This window comes from Manis pentadactyla, chromosome 10 (genome assembly GCF_030020395.1).
Source record: "Manis pentadactyla isolate mManPen7 chromosome 10, mManPen7.hap1, whole genome shotgun sequence".
NCBI lineage: Eukaryota > Metazoa > Chordata > Mammalia > Pholidota > Manidae > Manis > Manis pentadactyla.
This window is the reverse complement of record NC_080028.1, coordinates 57,433,104-57,446,479: the sequence shown is the minus strand read 5'-3', so window position 1 is coordinate 57,446,479 and position 13,376 is coordinate 57,433,104. Positions and strand designations below refer to the sequence as shown.

At 38.2% G+C, this 13,376-nt stretch overlaps 1 protein-coding gene across 3 annotated transcripts in view; it reads right to left on the bottom strand.

Annotated features, from left to right (window-relative positions):
- LEMD3 (LEM domain containing 3) overlaps positions 1–12,864 on the bottom strand; it is a 78,091-nt gene extending 65,227 nt beyond the window's left edge. For 2 of the 3 annotated variants that reach the window (XM_036894910.2, XM_036894911.2), the window contains exon 1: positions 11,302–12,864. In XM_036894910.2, coding sequence (XP_036750805.2) covers positions 11,302–12,814 — 1,513 coding nt within the window. In that variant the 5' untranslated portion in view covers positions 12,815–12,864. The remainder of the gene's footprint in view (positions 1–11,301) is intronic. The other variant, XM_036894909.2, reaches the window with a different exon arrangement.
- Positions 12,865–13,376: the final 512 nt, after the last annotated feature.

The window sequence follows — 13,376 nt, the reverse complement described above, 5'->3', positions numbered from 1 at the left end:
ACTGAGATATGTTGTGAGCATAACATACACACTGAATTTTAAAGCCTTACTACAAAAAAAATGTAAAGCATTTCAATTTTTCCACAGATCATATGTCGATATAATATCCAGAGACAGTGGATTAAATAAAATCTATTCAAATTAATTTCACCTGCTTCTTTTTACATTTTAATGTGGCTTCTAGAAAAACTGAAATTATACATGTGGCCTATATTATATTTCTATTAAACAGCTCTGATGTAAACAAATCACATACAGTTTCATATGCAAAGTGGAATGAAAATTTCATTACATGCTTCATATGAATTATCCAGGAGACTGAAGATCCTAATGTACTTTAAATTCCTTATAATTTAAGTAGCATGATTTTTAATATCTTGTTTATCAAATGCATTTCATAATTTTGTACCCCCCAATCTCATTACCCCATTCTGTCTATTGCCTATTCACAGGGATACACCTCACTCTCCCACTTAACAGTAACAGTACTCATGGTATCTTACAAACAGCTGAAGAAAGACACATAACAGGCCATCCTTTATCAGCTGCACGCACTGTCTGTTCTTCAATGTTAACAGAAGCTTACTCTAAGACCCATCCACATTCCTAAGAAACATTTTTCTGTCTAAAATTCACTAATGTATTTTGGATTAAAGCAACATAACCCACCTGTGACTTTCCTATCAACAAACTACCAGGCTAAAATCTAGTCAACAATGCTAAAATCTAAAATAACTACATAACCTATTCAATTAATGTAACTGCAAAAATGAGAAAATTTTTTTTCAGCACCTAGAGATAAGACACTAATTAGGTAATATAAAAAGACTACTTCTTTTATCTGCTCATACAGCTTGACAGAAAGGTTTAAAAATACTGATAAAGACTATAAATTTAACCAAGTCTTTTATTACTTATTAACATTACTGAGAGGCCATGCCACAGTGCTGAAAACATTTTTGCTTAAATTAGATTACTTTGGGAAATTCTAACTTAAGGTATTAAAAACATATAGTTTATATGTTACTTCAAATTTCTTCAAAGGATTTCCATAGTCATTATCACATTAGTTCCCTACAAAAGTCACTGGCTGGAAATAAAGTTGATTTTACTATACCCCATTTGATGGATGCAAAAACTAAGGCCCAGAGGTTATGAGTGACTTACCTGCACAAATAAAGTTAGTTAGTAGATGAAGAAAGATGCATAAGAAAATCTACTTCTGCCTGGTGGTTAAGAGTGTGGACTATGAAGCCAGATTATGTATTCAAATCCTGACTCCAAAACTGAGCATGATCTTGGACAAGTCACTTGTGATCTTATTCCCTCTATATTTGTTTTCTCATGGAGGTAACAGCAGTTCCCTCATGAAAATCAATATAAAGTGCTCACAGACAGAAAGTTCTCAATAAATGCTTTTATCATTTAAGGCTTTGGAATCTGAAAGATGGGAAATTTGGAGATGACATTTTTTAAAAACAAAACTTATTGTCATAAGCAAAAGAATACTTCTAGGACATCATGAACCATAATCATAAGCATGTCAGACTGGAACATTTTCATTTTTGGCAAATTAATTCTCCATGTCTCTCCTTTTCTACTTTTAAAATTACTTCTAAAAACCTGAAAGAAATGAAACTATTTCTTTTGTAGATAACATATTGTGGTAAAATTTACTATAGAGCATACTCAAACTTGCTAAATTTTAAAGTCACAATACACAAATCTGAAACAGTGTCACTTCTCAATTCTGGAGGCTAGCTAGTACTTAAATAGTTAGGAATAAGAAGAGAATGCTACCAACAGTGTGGGGGGAAGGAAAGCACTGTATATGGGGAAAGCATTTCACCCCTACAGTTCTAGAAAGTATATACTCACCTTCTGGTATTACTTGGCACATAGTAGGCATTCAATACATAATTTATGACTGCGGGACTGAATGAATGAATGGTTAAAACTGAAATATTTGTTTTTTCAAGTGAACTAAAATCAAACAAGAAAGCATTTGTAATACCATGGGAGGTACCCTTATAAACCTCATAAATGATCAATAAGGCTGACCCAGATTCTAAGCTCTAGCCCCAGGGCAGACACAGATATTCTAAGATTAATCCCTCCTAATTAATTTCAGTGACCTGTCTCTATATGTAAGTTTAAAAAATTATACCTAGGTAAATTTCTATGGAGCAAAACCTTTCTTTAAAAAGTGTTTTTAGGAATTAGCCACAATCAGCAATTCCATTTGTACATTTATACATATAAAAGGGGTCTCTAACTGCTGAACAAAATTAACGTTCTGCTATGTGTCAAAAATGAACATTGCTCCTACAAGGTTTTTTTCTATTCATATCACATTCAGGACAGGAGAGCAATTGGTGCATACTTATCACTCAATTACTTCAGGACAGCTGAACTAAATTTTTGCATAGTTTGCACCCAAGTGCTGTTTCTAAATGTTAGCTTGCCATTTGGTATCAACATAGCTATAAAGATGAATTCAGAAATCATCTTGCAAAAACATTTTAAACAAAAAGCTTGTGGGCATAGAGCAATAAGTCTGCTAACCAGACAAATGAAGTAATTTAATTTTAAATTCTATACCTCTAGAAATAAAGAAAAAAAATTGAAGACATCATAAAATACTTAATGGCCTCCACATGATAGATCTAAAATCCTGTTAGTATAAATTTTTAGAATCTCTTTAAAAAGCTAATTTCCTTACGTAGAAATTAACTATAAAATGTGAGGTAAATAAATATGAAAACCTAAACATGTTCTTCCTGGCCAACTCTTACATAAAATTGTTTTTGACAGTGTTGTTAATAAAATACATTAATAACATCAAAGGGTTTTTTTTTCTTTTAAAACTATCACTTGTATGAATCAGGCTAAAGCATACATTATTTTTAAAAAAAAATCCAAAGGTTACTACTCAAATATACTGCTAGTGGATCACTTTAAAATCTAGTTAAAATGCATTCTGAATATGAAAGTCAAAATTAAAGTTATGACACAATAATTACTATAATAATTTCCACTATTAGTATTGGTCTGGGTTTCCAAATTAAATGGTAGCAATATTTAGTGTACAATAGAGACAGATTAGAATAAAGACATACTATTAGTAATACAATTTTCTTAAAGAAGTTACTCCTTATTTACCATATATTTTGGAGGAGACTTCTAATAGCTCATGGTATACTTCATTTTTAAACTACTTATAAAATAGATTAGGTACCTCTTTGCAGTGATGTTATAAATATCTCTTTCCCCTGAGGTCTCTTTTATTTATACAAAAATATTTTTTAGATAGGTAAAGCTAATATAGAATAATTAACAAGCAAGGAGAAACTAGTTTTAAAATGTCACAACTCTACTGAGGAATCATGAAAATATACAATATTTCAAAGCATCCTTAAAATTGTAGAAGGCCTCATTCTCAATGAAACAAATATAAGTATATGGAAATAACATAAAAAGTTTATTTAAAAGAGGCAAAAGAGAGAGAACAAATGTCCTAAAAGGTCTTTAAATCTTGAAAATCGACAATGGAAAACATTAAGTTTAAAGTAGTAATGCTAATCAGAGGACTACATTTCCTACCAATTTTGAGACTGCAAATCTTTTAAAATTTAGAAATAGTATTATGTGTCACAGTTTTACATAGTATACTTTATAGTTTGTATTATATTATAGCAGATTGCCCCCCTCATGTATCAACAAATTCCTCTGAAACCTTAAGTAAGGATATACAGTTCTACATCATTCCTAATTGTTGAGTGAGTTCAAATTTGTACTTTCTTGTCCTGAAGTTGTTAGGATTCAGAGATTATTCCTGGGATCAGTTATGCATTAATTCTTCTAGGATTTAATGTATTAATCTGCTTCACCCACCCATATCTTTCATAATTTTCTGGATAATACAACAGTAGAGAATATACACAGAGTCCTTATTACTTACATATGTTAAAAGTCAATCTGGCAGAGTGGTTAAGAGCCCCCACCCTAGTCCAAATACTGCTTCTGCACTTACTTGCTACATGACCCTGGGCAAGTTATTTCACTTCTCCAAGTCTCAGTTTCTCTATCTACAAAATGGAATAAATACTTGCCTAATGAAGATTAAATAACGATTATAATTGTTTAGCTCAGTGCCTCACACACAGTACAACATACATAAGGGTTAGTTGTTATAAAAATAATCACTGTGTTATAGTAATAGTACTATATACTTACATAATAATATAATAAAAAGTAGAACTATATTAGCAATATTAAAAAGCAGTAATTATAGTTCTTAAATAATAAATTAACAAATATAAAGTATAATAGATTTTAAAAGTAATAATAAATGTACTAAGCCAAGTACTTTACTAGCATTACATCATTTAATTCTCACTTAACTCTATTTTACAGATGAGGAAATTGAGGTTTACAGTGGTTCAGTACATTGCTTTAATAAAAAAGCTAACAAGTGAAAGCGTCAATTTTCAAACCCAGGTCTGTTTCCTTAACTATCCAAGACCTGGTAAGTATGCCAATGCTTCTTCAAACCAGTTCAGTGGACATAGTCATGAGAATTCACAAATTTTCACTATGTTTTTAAGTTATTCTAGAGATAATTTTCAAATGAAAGACATTTGCAGAGTAGATTTTAATTTCATAAATTATCAAACTGGGATATGCAAAGCCCTGGTGTTCCCAGGAACATTCTTAGAAATCTAGGAACTTTCTTTTTCCTTACGAAGTAGTCAACTTTTAAAAACTTCAAGTGTAACATTCAATTTTCATCAAGAATGAGGGTAACAACTATTTTTCAAAATCCTTGTATCTTTTTCATTATAGATACTAAGTTTTGGACCTCTGGCTAGTTTAGCTACCTGAAAAAGTAAAAATACCTATTTTTTAAAAACTATGGTACACCTTTGTAATGCTTGGTCTTGTCTTTAGAAGGAAAACACTTGATAAAAGAAGAAACAAATGTTTTTAAAATATCTATTCCTTTATTAAACAGTACTAGTACACTCAGTACCAGTTTCTCATCTTCAATCCAATTATGTTAACTACAGTAATTTACAGGATACTTCTACTTGAACTAAAAAAAAAGGGGTGCAAATAATTCATTTTCTCTATACTACCTTTAGGCAAACAAGATCCCTTTTCCATACCTCTAATTCCGTCAATGGTATCACTATTTTCTTACTCATCCAGGTTCATGACCATAGTATAACCTTTGATTCTTACTTTTCCTTTATACTCAGTATCCAAACAGTCAAGTATTACATGTATTTTTTTATTCAAATGGATTCTCTCAATAACAGGCGTGACTCCATCCCCACTGTAGAGGTTTATCAACCTCTACAGGTTTTCATCACTCCATGCCTTTTTCCAATACCTACCACCCCATCCCCTCCAATCCTGTCACTCATCTAAACTGTCACCTGTTTATACTTCTTAAAAGATAATTTTGATCATGCTAGTCCTCTGCTTTAAGACCTTCATGGATTCCTATTGTTCAACCTACAGAATGAAGTCCAAATTTGGAAGCAGAGCTTTTGATCATTTGAGACTGATCCAGTTTACAGTGAGTTCTCCCGTTTTACAAAAGTGTGACATTTATCACATATTGTATGTTTCTTAACCATTTCCTATGACTATTCCCAGTGGAGTAGAGGCTTTTGCAGGACTGAGATTTTTTTTTTTGATCCTTCCCAGTACTGAATATTAAGTAGGGTACAAGGTAACCAGTTACTGAGTAAGATGATGGGTTAATCAGTGCATGTATACTGGGTACCTGATATATGATCATTTGTTCAATAAATATTTACTGACTAATGAATCTGTGCCAAGGATACTAATGTGACTTCCATCTACTAAGTTATTTCCATATGCCAGGCAATGACATGAAACACTTTACATACAATACCAACTGCAATGCTTAAAGCCACCATGAGGCAGGTATTATCACCTTCATTTTTAGGATGGGGCAAATGAGTATCTAGCAGTCACAGACCAGATATGTAAGAGAGAAATAAGATTCAAACCCAGAACTGGGTGAAAATCCTGTGCCCTTAACCAGTGTACTCAACAGCTCCTATGTAAACATTACCTTAAGGAGCTGTAATCTATCTGGCACAGTAGATATACACAATTATAATACACTGTTGTAAATGCTCTGAAGGATGTATAAGATCTTACCTGAGCAGAGAATGATGGGCCAAACTCTAAGACTAAATAAAGGAGTCAGAGAAGATACCCAGAGATGACAATTTTAAGAATGAACAGCAGCTAATAGAGAGGAAAAAACAAGCTTCCCAAAGAAGGAAATGATACCTGCAAAGGAATAAAGGCACAAAATTTCATGACATATACCATGAACACCAGGTAGTGTTCCAAAAACTTCCAGTTTTCCAGAAAGTAAAGTGTGATGAGAGAGATCAATAGGAAATGAAGCTAGAAAAGCAGGCACACTGTCAGATCACGAACAGTTTAGTCAAGGAGTTTAGATTCTATGATAAGGGAAATACTATTGAGAAATTTTAAATGGAGAGTGAGTTACTGCATTTTTCTTTTGGAAATATAGCTCTGGCACTGGAAAATGGACCGAAAGAGCTACTCCCTAGAAGCAGGGACACTTGTAAGTAGGCTACTGAGACAGTTCAGACAAGAAACTAACCGAGAGCGGTGATGATGGAGAGAAATCGATTGATTGAAAAGATAAGTGTAGGAGGCAGAACTACCACACTTGGTTACCAATTAGACTGAGGTTTGGTAGGAAAATGAACAAAAGGAAGAAATCTAGGCAAATGCAAGGTTTCTAGCTTGAGCTCTGGGTGGATGGAAGTGTCATTAACTAAAACAGGAAACAGGGGAGAAACAAGCTGATGAGTACAATGTTGCTGGTACTTACAGTATAGCTAAAAGATACTGTTTAATAAACAAACAGATTAAGTTGAGAACTCAGGAGAGAAAATCTAAGGTGAAAATACATAATTGGAAATTATTAGCCAGGACAGTGGATGAAACTGACTAGAGAAACTATACAAAGATAAAGAGTTCCAGAGACCACCAATATTTGAAACACAGGCAGACATTGAGTAAATGAAAACTAGGAGAGGGTAATGAAACAAAAGTTTGGAGAGGAGAGTTTCATGACAAAGGGAGTTGTCAATGTATTGAATGATTCAAAGGGGTAAAGATAAGAACTTTAAAGCCTCTCTTGGATTTGGCAGCTGAGTAATTGATGACTTGAAGCAGGAAGGTTACAGAAGAATGGATGGTAAAGAAAGCTAAACTAAAAAGGGTTTGAATAAAAGGCACAGGGAAAGACATACTACTCTTGGCCAAGAGATTAACAACTAGAGAAGAGAGGGTTGAAGAACAACATTTTAAAGACAGCAGGGATTTTAGCATTTTTGTAGGACGGCAAAGGAACCGATGAAGCGTGAGATTTTTAAATTATGCCTTTGTACTTAAATTTAGTACATGTAAAGTTACCCATGTTACAAGTTTAAGTGAAAAAACAAGTTGCAGAATATGAACAGTATGATGTCACTTAACATAAGATTCTTTGCTTTCTATGGCCCTCAAAACCTAAAAGTCCTTTATGATCTGGGCTCCGCCTACTTCTGACTTCATCATATGCCACTCTCCCCCTCATCCACTATGTCTCAGCCACAGTGCCCCTTCTATTCTGACATTTACCCGCCAAGCTTGTTCTTGCCTCAGAGATTCTGCACATGCTGTTACCTCTGCCTAGAATGCTCTTCTTCCTCCCTGTCCGTGGCTAGTTCCTTCAAGCCACTCAGATTCTAATGTCATCTTAGAGGCCTGACCATCTATATGCGCATACTTCTCTACCCAAATTTACTATCGTTACCTTGTGTTAGCAGCTATCACTATCTAATAGTTCTTATTTACTTATCAATCTTCCCCCTTAGAATGTTATTAGCTCCATGAGAAGAGGTTTCATCCGCCTTGTTCACCACACATCTCTGTTGCTTCAAACAGTGCTTGGCAGTTAGTTGCCACTGTACTGGTGAATGAAAATGTTCACATAAACACATATATTACGAATGTATGTATTCACATGAAAGACATTAAGAAAATTCTGAAAGTATTTATTATTTGAATTTATTTACACTAGGGTTGAGTATGAGACTAGGAGAGGTATACAATACCCATTCATTTTTTGCTTTGTAAGTATCTATTAAAATTTTCTACTAAAATCATGTCTTTTGTAATTGAAAAACAATTTTTAAATAATGATCATATGAGCCTAAGATACAATCTATTCTGCCTATTTTCTTTTGGTAAATTGTCATCATATAATCTGATTACAGGGTGATTCTTTTTGTTTTGGTAGGGCAATTCAAAGTTAAAATGTTAAATCTTAGAGCTGGAAAGAACTTAGAGATCATCTAATCCAACACCTTAATTTTATAGATGAGGAAGTGGAGACTCCTACTAATTAATAAAAGTAATTTAATAAGACTAGGGTATTGATGAAAAATGTTCAAAGACCAAATCATTAAGAACTATTTAAAAGGCTAATCTATTATATGTAATACATCATTTAAATGATAACTAATAAAAGCTTACTGAAGCTTACTTGGGCATATAACCTAAAATTTTCTGGTGAAATTATTACTCTAAGTAAAACTATTTCCTAAAGAATACTATTTGACCAATGAATCCTATGGTTAAGCCATCAATTAACCATTGTAAAATGACAAAGGATTCACAATACATAAATACAGAAGTGGAAATTATTCATCGTTAGGTATGCACACTAACTGAAACTAGCATAGCAGGCACTTCTTTCTACCAGGGTATACAATAAATCAAGTATGTAACACACTTAAGGATTCATTACACTTTGATTCAAATTTCTGTATTGATGTCTACAATGTGTACTTAAGAGAATGTAATAAAAATTAAGTGTTGAATAAGCAAGAAATACACTACTAAATATCATTTACAGAAACAACTATTTCCCTTTATAAATATTTCCCTTTATATATAGTTTACCAGGAATACAATGAATTTTATCTAAACTTTTTAATAATACCACTTTACGTTTAGCAAACTATCTCATTTGATCCTCACAACCCTATAAACACAGAAATTATTCCTCCCATTTAATGAACAAGAATTAAGGGCCAGATGTTAAAGAACCTGACTAAGGTCATTTTGACATGTCCCGGGAGCCGGATCCTCTACCTCTTAGCCACTGTTCTTTCCATTACCAGGTCACTTTGCATTTACCATTTATTAAAATGCAAAACGCTGTTTAATTTCCTTCTTTCCATGTTGTGGAGGTGGGAGGAAGGGGGATGCACCAAAACCCAAGCAGTCCTATCCTTCCTATTCCATTTGAAATTTTAGTACCTAAGAAAACGTTAGTCTAGTCGTCCATCTTAATGAGGAGGAAGATGTGAGTTACCTTAATTGAGAATTGTGCTCATCAGTAATTCTGTGTGAAATCCTACTAATATTCAAATATTTTCTTAATCCCAATGAAACAGAAGTACCCTCTTATTTAGAAAGCTCTCTACAAACAATACCCACAATTGTAAGAATATAGGCAATCATTATAGTTAAAAAAAATCTGAAACCAGATCTTAGTCCTGTCACTCACTAGCTGTTCAATGGAGGGTACATTTCTTAACTTCCTTGAGTCTCACTGTCCTCACCTATATTAAGGATAACACCATCTGCCACTGCAAGTTGCTGGAAAGAGACAATATGTGAAAAGCATTTAGTCCTTAGAAAAGGACCAGGTCACAGAATTGGTGATATTAGAGAAAACAAATGGATGCAGACAGGCATCTGCTGACAGGTAACGTCATTTAATTTATGTTTAACTTCTAGTGTGACCTTTTTTCTCCCAAATATCTGGGGCAGGACACAATATCTCTCTCTTGCTCCCAGGGTACCAATTAAAGTGAGTGCTGGATTTCAGTACTCTTCTAACCCCTCTAATTAAGCAATAAAGCGATAGTCTATTAATTGACTATCTTAGAATTGGCTATCCACAAATCAAAGTTTTGATTCCTACTCTTTAAGTCTGCTAACTGCATCATCTACTATTTTGAAATAAAACAGGGGATGAAATAAAAAATAGTAAGCTAGTTTTATTAATACAAATCATGGACAGTACAGTGAATTCTGATTGGTAGAAAAGCATAGGATGTTTCAGCAGGAGACGTGAGAGAGACCTAACACTGAGACTTACACTATGTAATTCAGCAATTTATCATGCACTAAATTTACTTTCTTTTAATCTTCATAGGCATCATCTGAATCAACAACCAACAGGAAGGCTGTTGTTCCCTCTTATAATGTCTGCCCAGACTGCTCTCCCATCTCCCTTCAAGGCCATTTCCTTCTCCTGCTTCAGATCTCACTCGGAACAGTGAGTGAAATCTCACCATCTCACCTCTCACCACCTGTAAAGTGGCGTACATCCTTATTTCCTTCACAGAACATAGAAAGACCTGTACTCATCTTCCTCTTGTTTTGAAGGACAGCAATACTTTTGACTTTTCACTGCCCTGTGTGGAGTACTCAACACAGATAATGTTGGCTCAACGAATGAATGAACACCTCTGCCTACAGTCATTTAGCAAGTAAATGGCAGGCTTAGAAACCAATCCAGATAAATCTGAGTGCACTCCTGCACTGCACTACCATTACTTTTTCCACTGGTGGGAGGGTGAAGTGCTTTGAGGTGAGAAATCCATTTAGAGGTGTGTTCCTGCTCCCTACATTAATTCATTTTAAAGAAACTACAGAACTACCTACACATATACTGAATATTACAATATACTTAACTAGAATTTTAAGAGATCTTACATTGCCTTTTAGAAATCACAACTTAATTTGAAAAAACACGGGCATTAACGATGCCTCTTTAACAATCAACATACTTCAAAACTATTGACTAATTTAATTTAGTATCCCCACATATACTTGATTAAGGGTAGAAGAAAACCTGTGTCACACAAATAAATGCGTTTTACTAACATGCTTACAATATTTTGTTCCTTTATAAGATGTTTTGAATTTCCCAAAACATCATACAGAAAAATTTTTAATTTCGCCATGGGATTATCATTCCGATAATGGTTACAATGTTCGCCCTTAAAGAAAGATGACACAAATGCACTCAAATCTGTTGTGTTTCACGATTAAACCGTGTTCATGCAGACGGAGCCACCTCATGTAAAATGCCAAGTGTGACTACAGCAGACCACTAACATTCCCTTTGTTACCGTACCCACCGGGCTTAATACTTACTGCTGAGTCCTCCGTCCTCGGATCCTCCGGTCCCTCTCATTCCCAGGTAAGTCAGTCCCAGTATTAGGAAAAATAAGCAGGCAGCAGTTAAGAGAAACATCGACAAGTAGTGGGCACTGAAACCCCCTGTTGGGGACACTTCCTCCCGTTTAAATTGCTGAAGAAGCTCCTCCTCGGGTTCGGGAAGCTTCGGTTTGTTGTATGTGTTTTTCAGGTAGGTACTATGATTGGAGCCCGTGTGATTGGAGTGATTGATCCTGAGTGAACTAGCGGCGGCCACCGCCGCACTGGGAGAGAGGCTGTTGGAAAAAATCCTTGGCGAGTCCACACTGCAGGCTCCACCGCCGATATGATTATTGGTTTTAAGAAGGGAGGCTGCGGTCGAATCTAAGGTTGAGTCCACGTCAGTCGGCGGCGCGGGCAGGAGAGGAGCCAGTTTCTTGGCGTTAACACGGTATCTAGGAACGGGGCTGGAGTCCAGCTGATCACACCCTCCTCCCGGCTCCGCCGCCGCCGCCAGCGACTCTTCGAGGCTTCGGCTCCTGTCTAGACTACCGGCAGCCGCCGCCCTGTCATTCATCGCGATTCCTCCCCCTCCCGGCACTGAGGTCTCCGGCCGGCTGCCGGCAAATTTAGCAGTCAGCGGGGAGAGAGGCTTACTGTGGCTCCGTCTGGGCCGATGTCGGGCGAGGGAGTCGTCCTTTAATACCTGCCTGGCGGACGCCACGTCGGCGTCCTCCTCTTCCTCCGAGTCGGAATAGTTTTCCAGGCAGCTGTACGGGAGAGGCCGGCTCCCGTTCACCGTCCGGCTCGACCACAGCGGCTCCTCGGCCTCCGGGTCCCTGCCCTCAGCGTCTTCCCCGTCCTCTCCCTCGTCCTCTGCGGCTCCGTTTCTCAGCGACGGGGTCTGCAGCTCGGAAGCCGCCGGCCTCCTGGCCCCCCACCACGAGTGCGGCTTCCTTCGCTCGGCCGAGCTGCTGTTAGTCACCTCGCCCGCGGCCAGGGGCGCCGGCGGCGGTTTGAGCCCGCGGTACTGGAGGGAAGCCCGGTCTCTCCTCCCGCCGCCGCCGCCGCCGCCGGCCTGGTCCCGCGGACTCGCCTCCGCGTCCGACTCATCGGAGCTGAAGCCCAGCACCACTTTGCTGCCAGCCGTGGGGGCGGCCGAGGCGCCCCCGGCCCCCACCGAGGGGCTCTCCGGGCTCGAGGCCGACATTCGGCCCAGGCCCCCAGGAGTCCGCAAGTAGGGGAGCTCTCTCGACACCGGCCGGACCCCCATCCCCGCGGCAGCGACCGTGGCGTTTGCCGTGTTATTGTTATTACTGTTCCGCGTCTTGTTGCCGCGGCTCCCGCTCCGGCGCTGCTGCTCTTCCTCTCGAAGCTTCTTCAGCTTCTTGAGGTACACCGGACGGGTGCTCTCCGTCACTGGGCCAGGGGACAGGCCGTAGCGGCGGAGCTGAGAGAAAAGCTCCTCATCCGAGAGCTGTTGAGGCGCCGAAGCAGCTGCCGCCGCCATTTTCTCTCCGGGGTGTTTTACAAGCTCCGCGCTACCGGAAGTGACGCGCCGCCCTAGACCCTGAACTAGACCGGCCTGCGTCGCCCTCCCAGCGCCACGGACGCCTCGGCCAATGGGAGGCGCGGGAGGAGCTCACCTGAGCGGGAAAAGGCCACCTGAGCGGCGCGCGGCTCTCGCGGCGGCGTTTTTCTGCGCTCTCACCTTGGGGTACTGGCGTATTCCTACACTTCTGTGTGTGGCCTTCTGCCGCTCTTCTCTGCCCTGCTTTTCAAATGTTTTTCCTGGGAGCTGCCTCTTCCTAAACCACACCTTGACCTCTTCCCAGATTCCAGCCCCCGGGCAGTAAAATGGAAAGGATATCTACCTGCCCTGAAGTTCATGGTATTAATTTTCTTTCCATCCAGATTCCCGCTGCCGAGGAGAGCCTAGAGAGACTGAAAGAAAATCCTGATGGCTCCACTTAGATTGGCAGTTTCCTTGGTTATCTCCTTTCACTTTGTCTTTCCGCTTGACTTATAGAAAAAGGGGAGTGGTGGGGGGTATCTCGCTGCTCTTACATTCT